The following is an 11,679-nucleotide window of genomic DNA, read 5'->3' as shown; positions in this document are numbered from 1 at the left end:
GCTACTTTACAAATACAGTGGAAATTTAATTTTCAGGAACTAATATTTGCAGAGAAGGATTTGTTATTCTTGATTATACATGAAATTTATTAAATGTATTATACATGATTTATTAAATGTATCTCCCTACACACCAATATTCTACTATTTGATCTCTGAATATCTACTCTATCATTTAATAAGTAAAACCCTTCATCTGGTTAAATAGTTATCAGCATATGTATTTCAACTATAGATACTAAGTTTCCTCTTACTACTATGTCTATTAAATGCCATTATTATTTAAGTCCTCAAAATGACAAATGTCATTTATTAAATGTATCTCCCTACACACCAATATTCTACTATTTGATCTCTGAATATCTACTCTATCATTTAATAAGTAAAACCCTTCATCTGGTTAAATAGTTATCAGCATATGTATTTCAACTATAGATACTAAGTTTCCTCTTACTACTATGTCTATTAAATGCCATTATTATTTAAGTCCTCAAAATGACAAATGTCTCCATCAAAATATTTTCTTACCAAGCTGTCTCTTCAGAGCTCCCTTAATCTCATTATTCCTCAGACTGTAGATGAAGGGATTCAACATGGGAATAACCACTGTGTAGAACACAGAAACCACCTTGTTTTGATCAGTGGAGTAGGTGGACTTGGGCATCACATAAATGAATGTGGTAGTACCATAGTACAGAGTGACTGCAGTGAGGTGGGAGGTGCAGGTGGAGAAGGCCTTCTGGCGGCCCTCAGTGGAGTGCATCTTTAGGATGGTGATGAGGATGTAGATGTAGGAGACAGCTATGACTAACACTGTGATCAGAGCAGCAGTGCCAGAAGAAAATGAAGTAATACTTGTGGGGACACCGACATCAGAACAGGAGAGTTCAACCAAAGGAGTGAAGTCACAGAAAAAATGATTGACTATATTTGGTCCACAGAAGGCAAAATAAAAGAAGGAAAGGGTAAAGGAGGAAGCATTAATAAAACCACCTATATATGCACCTATAAGCAACTGAACACAGACATGAGTGGACAGTTTGGTTGAGTAAAGCAACGGACTACAGATTGCCACAAAGCGATCATAAGCCATGACTGCCAGAAGGTAGCACTCAAGTGTCCCAAAGAAAGCAGCTGAGTCAAGCTGGATGATACACCCAAGATAGGAGATTGTATTCTTCTCTACCAGGAAGTTGACAAGCATATTTGGTGTGACAGTAGATGAGTACCCAATGTCAGTAGAAGCCAAGTGGCTCAGAAAAAAGTACATGGGGAGATGGAGCTGAGGAGAAGCTCTGATTAGCAGAATTGTGCTAAGGTTTCCGGACAAGGTCACCAGGTAGATGCATATGATGATGATGAAGAGGGTGATTTGAAGGACCGGGTCATCAGTCAAACCAAGTAAAAGGAATTCTGTCACCACAGTGTTGTTCTCATCCTCCAAGTGAGCCATGGGTCAGTGTAGCTGATGCCAGGACAAAGATGTGATGAGGACATTACATGGAGGAATTTACAAGCGTGTGGTTTAGGTTTTACTAATGTGAATGAGAATATCACCAACAAATATATAATTCAAGAAAATTTTTGAGTAGCAATTGACATTTTGTTTTGGATTCTCAATCATTATATATTGATGTGCTATTAATGGCTTTAATTTTAAAAACAGAATTACTAGAAATTAGCTTTAAGTATTATATTTTTTCTTTCCATTGAATGTAGTAAAATATACTTTGTTTTATTAAGGTAAGTATGAGTTAAAGCTAAAATTTTGAAGTGTGAGGCTTCTGGGGGTTGGAGAGATGGCTCAGCCATTAAGAGCACCGGCTACTTTTGAAGAGAACCTGGGTTCAGTTCCTAGAACCCACATGGTGACTAACAACCATCTGTATCTCCAGTTCCAAAGGATCCAACACCTTCTTCTGACATCTGTGGACATTGCACAACATGGGTATACTTACACATGTGCAAGCAAAACACTCATACACATAAAATAAAAATAAATAATAAAAGCATGAGACATGAAAATAATAGTATAGTTATAAATACAACAAAATTTCAAAATGTACAAGGATAGAATAGTATAACAAAGTCTGAAATAATAGCTAACCTTTAGTGAGTCAGTTCTTACTGAATCATTAGCCCAGGACTTAAAATTTGTATGTAATTCTATTTTCATTTCCATTTAATAGTATTAATTACTTTTATCATTTCAATTATGCAGTGGAAAAAAACTTAATTTGAAAATGCTAATTAACTGAAGGTGATTTAATAATAGAACTAGATTCAAAGCCTGTGAAGATTGGATTAAATCTATTCCTTTCAGTGTCCATATTATATATGAGGAGTTGCAAAGAATTTTAGTGCACATATAAATTTTGGAGACATTACACGATAGCTTTTCTACTCTGATAGTTAATGAAAGATGTGATTTGTTGGTGAAATTTATTTTAAAGTCAATTTAATCAAACCATTACTCTATCAAGTCATTTGAAATATTAATCTAATTATCATGTAAAAATATGAATAATTTGTAGAACATTGTCATTAATGGTTATTTTTTCAGATGCACCAATTCCTTTCCTAACGTGACATGTTTCCCCCTAAGAATGGTTGAGTGAAGTAATGTGATTGTCAACAAAGTGCACTTGTAAACACTTCCTCAACCCAAAAAGTTAAGTTTACCCAGGTTCACGTGCTAGGTGCAGGTTGACTTTCATCTCTGAGATTACTGGCTTCACATACTCACGTTGTCCATAGTGTCTGGAGCCTGTAATGCTCAATCATTCAATCAACTGACACAGCAGGTCTTTCCTCAAGATATTTGCTGACCATGACTCATCAAAGCACTTCAAAGCTGGTGAATTTATTAGCATTTTTAGTGTTAAATTTATATGCATTTTAGACACAATTTAGATTCTTGTGTTGTCAGTGGATTAATGAATAATGAGTCTTTAAAAACTGCTCTTTGTGCCTGATTATTTGGAAGAATGTTTGATATATGATCTATGAATATATAAGTTGATTCCTAAAAGATTTTTTCCCATTTGTGTCATGATTGCTTGATTCCACGAGAATTGTTTCTCATCTACGGTTTATTAATTCAGAATAACTTTCAAAGATTAAAGCATTGTCCATTAACCTATAAAGTCAAAATCTTACCTCTTGAAATGAGAATTCACTGTAGAGTAAGATAAAAGATTGTTATGACTTTATAGCTTCTAGGCAGTCTCCCATTATAACTGTTTATCACTGAGCATAAGTCTCTGAAGAGGCCCTGGATTCAAGTGTGAATGCAAATCAGCAGGGATCATTTGCTCATTCCCAGGTGAGCACTGAGCAGTTCATTTTACACAAACAACTAATTTTCAAGGAGGCTGTCAATAACGTGTTATCCTTTTCTTTTTATGTAAGTACTGGACACTTTCACTTGATAATTATGGGATGTATATGCTAACAATTATCATGGGTAAATATTCATTCTAGGGTACTTTGATATTTCAGGTTAGAGAATATCGAACTGAATATGTGAAATGATCCACTTTTTGCTTCTTTCATTTAGTGCCCATTCATTTTATTAGTACTTTGTAGTAGGTATCTTCTTGAATATAACAAGGGATAAGATATAAAGTTGAGTTTCAAATAATGATTAAAGTTACACACAGTTTTAATAGCCAATGACATAAACTGTTGTTGTCATACATAAACTATGAGCTGGAAGAGCTATGGATGATTTCCACATAAGAATTAATACCTCTTAATTCCTACCTCAGACAGGTTCCAGGTGGTTTTGTGTTATATGCTGTGGTGGAGGATGGTAGAAACAATGAGCTTTGATCACAATTCTCAGTCCAACTCTCTTGCTAATTTTAGTTTCATAAAGTTGTGCATTGCCCCCTTGATAACACCTTCGAATTACAGTAGAGCACTGAGCATGAATCAACTTTCATTCACACTTCTCTCCACACCAGAAGATGGAGATAAAGACATAAGAATCAATAGCACCTCGGTGTCCTGATAGGTGGCTCACAGACCAGGGAACAAGTGATATCCTTTTCCAAGAATGGTGGAAAGTTAAGACTAATACCCTAAATCTGGCTTCCTGATACGTATGTGTCTTTCAAGTTCATGTCACACACACACCCAACTACATATAATTAGCAGTGAAGGTTTCTGCAGATAATCTATGTACTTAGGTAAAGCACACATACATTATTTCTTTTCATCATTCTTTTTTCTCATCTATTTCTCTCTTAATAATATCATGTAATTCAAGATGACTTAAATATGTTATGCATCCAAAGATGACTTTGATTTCTTATGATTCTACCTCCATCTCCTGAATGCTGGCACTGGATACCACATATAATAGATATAGTGTTGTGGATCAAACCCAAGGCTTCACGGAAGATAGGCAAACAACTTTGTGTTACCTGCCCAAGCCCAGGTTATCTCAGTGTATCTTGAAGAATTGCTGAGCTAGATATATGCACATTATCATTTTTGTACAGGAGGAAGAGGTAAGCCTGAGTTTAAATTACTTTTCCAAATGTATTCATGGGTCAAAATCCAATCTAGTGTTATCTTTTAGGTCAAACTGTGATACCAGCCAGTAGGTGGGTTCTTTTTCTCCAACAGGTAAAGAATCAAAGAAAATAAAAATGACTTAGCACAAAGTAAAAGTTTATTGGCAAGGCATTGCAGACTTCTTGGGGACAAAAATATTCCTCAGATTTGCAAAGACTGCTGACTCTAATGGGGTTTGGGTTTTAGGTGAGGTTTATGGCTCTCCACCTAAAGACCCTTCCTCATTTGTTTATTGGTCTAATGGTGTCTAAGTGCCCTTCTATAGCAGGGGTTGGAATTCTGTCTCTATAATACTGCTTCACTGGATAAGTGTGGGTGCCCCACACTCCTTTGCTTTTTGTGGTGTAGTTCAGAAAGAACCACCAAATGTCAAGAGAAATGGCCAACATTTGAGAGAAATGGAAACGCATTCTATTGTTGAGGGCAAAGGACATAAAACTAAATCTGAGTTTATTTTTATCCCCCTTGTTGAATTCTAATGGTGTACATACTCAAATGGATGTTAGAGTGCATAGTTTGGACTACTGTCACAAATGAGGCTTTGAACCTAGATAAGGGAACCCATTAATTTCTTTGAAAAATATTTTCAGTTCTAGACTGAGTACACACTGAATATAGGTCACTAAAAACAGAATAATTATAAAATTTATATTTCAGTGGAGAAGACAATAGAGAATAAATCAAGATATTAAGTATAGAATATAGTAACTAGTGTGGAAGAAACATTTCTCCTAGGCCAGAATGCCTATTTATAATACAGCAAGAAACTGCATTGGTCTAGGGATATGACAAAAGTAGTTTTTTGTCTAGGATCTATAACCTCTCCAGTCATGTGTGTTTGGCTTTGTTTACATTACCACATATGAGATTCCTCCATATCAGCAGGACTTATGTCAGTTAGACCCAAGATAAAAGTGTCACTACTACACCAATAGAGATTATTTGCTGGACCTCTCATTGTTGTGGTTAATAGACTTTACGGCTAGATGGGGTCATTGATTGGCTTTCTCCCTTAGAAGTTTGCATAATATCTTCTGATCCTATGGGAGCTAGTTTTCAGGGTGGAGGATTCCATATCAGTTCCAGCTCAATTGTCCCAAGTCCTGTATCCAAAGTATGTTGCGTCTTCAGCAATAAGGTCTTACCATCAAGTTATGGAAGACAAACAAGGGCTGTGTTGATAGGCTCTTTTATTTTAATAGTTCTGCCATAATTTTAATGGTACCAGCATTATATTTTACATATAAAGCACTTGAAATCTTTGAATAGACCTGTCATGCCTCCTCTGACTTCCCTTTTCTAAAATTAAACATTCATAATCCCTTTGGCCATTTGAGTGCAGTATGCTATACAGACTCTTGAAATTCCCTTTGTCAGGCTTTGAACATATCTGGGTGTGAAGAATGAGGCCAAGAACTGAGAAAAATTCCTGCTCTTTGCCTTGTGCAGAGTTCAGAAGACCTAATCCTGCTTTTTATTGGGATGCTATAAGAACCTATCTGTACTGACTGCAGCATCCAGGAAGTCTGAAGTCAGACAAGGCAGATACTGGACACATGGTCTATTTATTTGGCTCTTACATTTTGTGCTTATATGGTTGGATCATTTCCCTACATGAAGCTTTGTTGAGAGAGATTAAAGCAATTGTTCTGTGCTAGTCTTGGTGGTGCATGCCTTTAATCCAATCATTCAGGAGGCAGAAGCAAACAGACATCTGTGACATCAAGTCCAGCCTGCTCTAATAGCAAGTTACAGGCCAGCTGGGGCTACAAGGGAACTCTGGTCCTCTACATGATCACTCCGTGCTCTTAACAGCTGAGTTATCTCTCCAGCCCCTCAGAACTGATATTTACTGGAGATAATTTGTTATCATATACTTTTCATGATTATCAAGTGAACATATGCGAGTACTTACATAAAATGAAAAAAATGAGAGATCACTTGAGATTGTTAACTCTTGTCAATTAGTTGTCTTTGTGTGGAATGAACTGCTCAGTGCTCACCTGGGAGTGAGGTAATGATCCCTGGTGACTTGAATTCACACTTTAATCCAGAGCCTCTTCAGAGGCTGATCCTCCATGAAAAGCAGTAAGAGTAAGGAACAGCTGAGGTGATATAAAATCGTAACAACCTTAACTGTCAGTGTGCAATGAATTCTAATTTCAAGAGGTAAGACTTTGAGTTTATGGTTAAAAGAAGAACACTTTATTCATTGAAAGTGTAACATTTTTTTAAAAAAGCATATATGTATTTAGAAACTGAAGATGAGAAATAAGCCAGTAGGAATCATGCAATAGTGCAGAAAAATGAACTCACAGAATAAACTTATATAGTTAATTTATATTTCTTTAGTTAAATTCTGAATAATCAGGCATAAAACTCAGTTTTTACTCCTTATTCGTTACTCCACTGACAAGACAAAATGCAAAACAGTATTTAAAAGTATATAAATTTAGCACTCAGCCAAAGTGCTAATAAATTCACCAGCTTGAAGTGCATCGATGGCTCACTTTCAGCAAATGTCTTGTAGAAAGTCCTACTGTGTTCATCCAATGAATGTTTGAGCATCACAGACTCCAGACACTGTGGACAACATGAGGCCATGAAGCCAAATATTTAGAAGATTAGACTCAGCCTTACCTAGGGGTTAAACTCAGCAAATATCTTAGCCTTTTAGGTGAATATTTATCAGTGTACTCTGTTGAAAATTAGACTATTTCATTTCAACATGTGTTAGTGAGAAAGCACATTGACATCAGGATAGGACTCGGTGTGTCTAAATAAATAAACACTAAAATACTGTCCTAAATATTATTCACATCTCTACATGATAACATATTGATATTTAAAATGACAATTAGAAGTATTAAATATGCATTTATAGTAGGTACTTCTGCTTTAATGCTATTTTTGGTTATTTCTAATCTTTCCAGTTCTAACAAGAAAATTATTTATATCTTTAAAAGTTGATTAGAAGAGGACCTTGTTTAACTGATAGGCTGTATAATCAATGTCACTGCTTGAGAACTTCTTTTACATATTAGTAAACAGAAAGATAAAAGGCAATCATGCTGTCTTTTCCATTTTCCATGTGCTCTCAATTTCATTGTAATGCTTTACCTATGGTATAGTCACTAAGCAGAATTGACTGAGCTCACTGTGCCTGTGTACATGTCTAAGACTAAAACTTTTTATGTAAGCAAATAAATTCTATTTTAAAATTGAATTTTCTCCACTGTAAATTGGAACTAATAAATGTATTTCATGGCAGTAAAAATAGCACTACATATAAATTTTAAATCTCCAGGTAGTGATTTAGTAAGCATTGACTAAAAGTTAACAAATGTTTAACTCTTCATTGTATAATCCTATCTGCGTATATTTTGGCACTTTGCTGGGTTTTTAATTACTTTGCTACTTTCATAAGTCTCATATTTTAAAATCATTACCTTTGAAGAAGCTAAGGCACATTTTACTATATATAAATGTAAAGAAAAGACAAGTATTATATAAAGCTAACTGCTCACATTCCAGTTTTTAAAATTTAATACACACTCATTGTGCACCAATACATAAATATTGAGAGTTCAGAGGAAAACCTCAATTGTTACACCAAAGTTTTCTTTCATGTTATTTTACTGATGTATCTTTCAATGAGAATGAGAATCCATATTTATTAATTCCTTCATATCTTCATCAAAACTCTTTTGGAGGAACAACTACACCTCTCATGGCTTTCCTGGGGAATGTGAACCACACTGCAGTGACAGAGTTCATTTTACTTGGCTTAACAGATGACCCAGTCCTTCGCGTCACCCTCTTCATTATCATCCTGTGCATCTACCTGGTGACTTTGTCTGGAAACCTCAGCACAATCTTTCTAATCAGAGTCTCTCCTCAGCTCCATCTCCCCATGTACTTTTTTCTGAGCCATTTGGCTTCTACTGACATTGGGTACTCATCTACTGTCACACCCAAAATGCTTGTTAACTTCCTGTTGAAGAGGAATACCATCTCCTACCTCGGGTGTGTTATCCAGCTTGACTCAGCTGCTTTCTTTGGGACACTTGAGTGCTACCTTCTGGCTGTTATGGCTTATGACCGCTTTGTGGCAATCTGTAGCCCACTGCTTTATTCAACCAAAATGTCCATACAAGTCTGTGTTCAGTTGCTTATAGGAGCTTACATAGGTGGTTTTCTTACAGTTTCCTCCTGTACCTTTTCCTTCTTTTCTATTGTCTTCTGTGGATCAAACCGAGTCAATCACTTTTTCTGCGACTTTACTCCTTTAGTTGAACTCAGCTGTTCTGATGTCAGTGTCTCCACAGCTGTTACCACATTTTCTGCAGGCACTGCTCTTCTGATCACAGTGTTGGTCATAGGCATCTCCTACACCTACATCCTCATCACCGTCCTGAAGATGCGCTCCACTGAGGGCCGCCAAAAGGCTTTCTCCACCTGCACCTCCCACCTCACTGCAGTCACTCTGTTCTATGGAACTGCCACATTCATTTATGTGATGCCCAAGTCCAGCTACTCCACTGACCAGAACAAGGTAGTGTCTTTGTTCTACACTGTGGTGATCCCCATGTTGAATCCCCTCATCTACAGTCTGAGGAATAATGAGATTAAGGGAGCTCTGAAGAAACAGCTTGATAAGAAAATATTTTCTTAGCAATGTCTGTTCTTTTGTACGATTTGATATAGTAATGATATTCCTTAGACAATAGTAATAAAAGAAACTGATTACCTGTGGTTGAAAAATGTGTTCGGATACTTAGTCATGTGCATATTGTTAGTAATTTAAAGTTTTATATTCCCAAAATCAACTAGCGAACTATAAATGCATAGTGAGTTACATTTAACACATTTCATAGATAAATGAGAATGGGTATGTGTCACACCATCTCCAATGGAGCCCGCGTGAGATCCTCCGTGGGCTGAGGCTGAGACTTCAAGGAAGGTTGCCTCTTGGAAGGTTATTATTGAAAGATGTGTATTGGTTGCCATAATTTTGATTGCTGTTTGTTGTCACACCATCTCCGATGGAGCCCACTTGAGATCCTCCGTGGGTTGAGGCTGAAACTTCAAGGAAGGTTGCCTCTTGGAATTGGCTGTGCTAAAAGAAAAAAAAAAAACCATGTTGTGTACTTGGCATGCTTTTACTTGCTATTATCTTTCTAACTTTATCTTGGGCTTTCAGGGGGCCCCGAAAGCACCTGGTGTTCTTGACACCGCTGTCACTGCCTTTATTGAAATCTTGTAATTATCCTAGTATGCAGGAAGAGTTCTCAGGAATTCAATCACCCCAGACAACTTTGCCTCCAGATGCATCACTATTAATGAAAGACATTTTAGACACAGCAAGAAGTAGTCAAGCAGAATTAATGCTGGAAAGTCCAGGGAATAATAAATTTCTAGAAGGAAAGGGAAAGGGAGTATGTTTAAACTTCCAGAACCAACAGATGAGCCTTTACCATATACAGGAGCCTCTGATGAAGAGGGACATAGATGGGTAAATATAGATGGAAGAAGGGTTTCTTGGTATTCATTACAATTCATGGATAAATTGGCAAGTTCAAGACCACCTTAGTGAGCAACTTGGTGTCTTTTTGATAAACAATCAATAAGAGAGCATTAAAGGGCAAATATAGAAGGTATTTGAAAATTGGTAGGATAAGAGAAAAGTATGGTTTCATGGATCCCTAACATGGAATAGCTTTTAGGATCTATGGAATTAAAAAATAACTTAGAAGCCCTATGGCCCACCATAAATGAGAAAGGAATAATATCAAATTAAAGTAAAGTTAAAAATGTAGTATCAGGCACAGTTGATATTGAAAGTACTTGGTGGTTTAAGGTCATTCTGACCTGAAATCACAAAGCTAAGCAGAATTCTGAGTGCGTAATAAAAACTGGCAGCAGAAACCACAGTATCATAAAGCAGGAATTTGCTGGCTGGTACCAAGTTGATAAGATAAGGAAAAGTGTTTTGGCTATACATGATGGTTGGCAAAACTGTTTCAATTTTATCTCTGGAATTGAAAATCTTAGAAAGTGATTAACTGCAGAACAGTCATGCTGTTAATGAAATTTTGCAATCTTTGCTGTATATATCTCAAACCTTGCAGCTGCAAAAATACACTCAGACCTTCACCAAGCTCGTGTGTCTGTCTGTTTCTCACTCGCCGAATCCTTGCCCACTCTCTCGAGGACCCTGTTCCCATCAGACTGAACTGCTCTGGTCTGGGCTGGTCTGTCGCAGGTATGTATGTTTCAACTCGAATATCCATAGAAGTCAGGAAAATAGTAAATGGCCATGGTGGGAGGTAGCTTCATGGGAAGGGACATAGTATTCAGAGATATAAAGTGGGAAGGGGAATAATGCAATATGAGTGTTAAATAGGATAGGGATTTGGAGGGCAGGGGAGAAGGGTGTATGGACAGGCATAAATAACATTAAAGGCCTTCAGAAAAAAATCATATTAAAACGTACCAATACAGAACTTCTTAAATATATACATATATAAGAAGAAATTTTAAAAATCACCTTATAACAGGGGAAATACCACTACTAGACCACATGGGCATGTGAAGAAAAAGGAAACTGTGTAGAATGTACTCTCTCTTTTGAAATTGTTGATCAGTGGTCCTATGGCCCCTCAAACAGCCCTGGCCATTGGCCCTGCTCTATAGGCCTTTAATTACCCACCAGAACTTTATAGAATTCCTTACTGCTGAAGATACTGCATATATGAATTATGGAACAAACAAGGAATAAACCAAGTTAGTACTGACTTCAAACCTTCATCTTTACTGCCTGCCTTTAACAGTGCTAGAAAGTGCTATGCAAGCTACAGAAAGAAATGGGTGACCATTGACCTTGCCCATGTGAGAATCCTGTGAGCTACAACATCAACCATCCTAGCAAGGTATGTCCTCCAGGGAAATAGTTTTGGGTTTAAGGTTCGTGTCACAAGATGGTCTCCAAACTTGACCCTGAGATCAGGACTAGGAATCTGTGGCTAGACAGGTCAGAGGCCACATGAAGGAGCCAACTAATATTATTTTGCTAAATAGACATAGTAGTAAACC

General features: G+C 36.8%; 2 protein-coding genes across 2 annotated transcripts; one reads left to right on the top strand and one right to left on the bottom strand.

The window, feature by feature from the left end:
• Positions 1–511: 511 nt before the first annotated feature.
• On the bottom strand, positions 512–1,453 carry LOC103732411 (olfactory receptor 502-like). Its single transcript, XM_008830985.1, has one exon. The coding sequence runs from the start codon at positions 1,451–1,453 to the stop codon at positions 512–514; it is 942 nt and encodes a 313-aa protein (XP_008829207.1).
• Positions 1,454–8,314: 6,861 nt separating this feature from the next.
• LOC103732410 (olfactory receptor 502-like) lies at positions 8,315–9,259 on the top strand. The gene has a single exon (XM_008830984.1). It carries the CDS (start codon positions 8,315–8,317, stop codon positions 9,257–9,259), a length of 945 nt encoding a protein of 314 aa, XP_008829206.1.
• The last annotated feature ends 2,420 nt before the right edge of the window (positions 9,260–11,679 follow it).

Source organism: Nannospalax galili, unplaced genomic scaffold (genome assembly GCF_000622305.1).
Source record: "Nannospalax galili isolate Female #2095 unplaced genomic scaffold, S.galili_v1.0 scaffold2155, whole genome shotgun sequence".
Taxonomy (NCBI): Eukaryota; Metazoa; Chordata; class Mammalia; order Rodentia; family Spalacidae; genus Nannospalax; species Nannospalax galili.
This window is presented reverse-complemented; position numbering and strand designations above follow the sequence as displayed.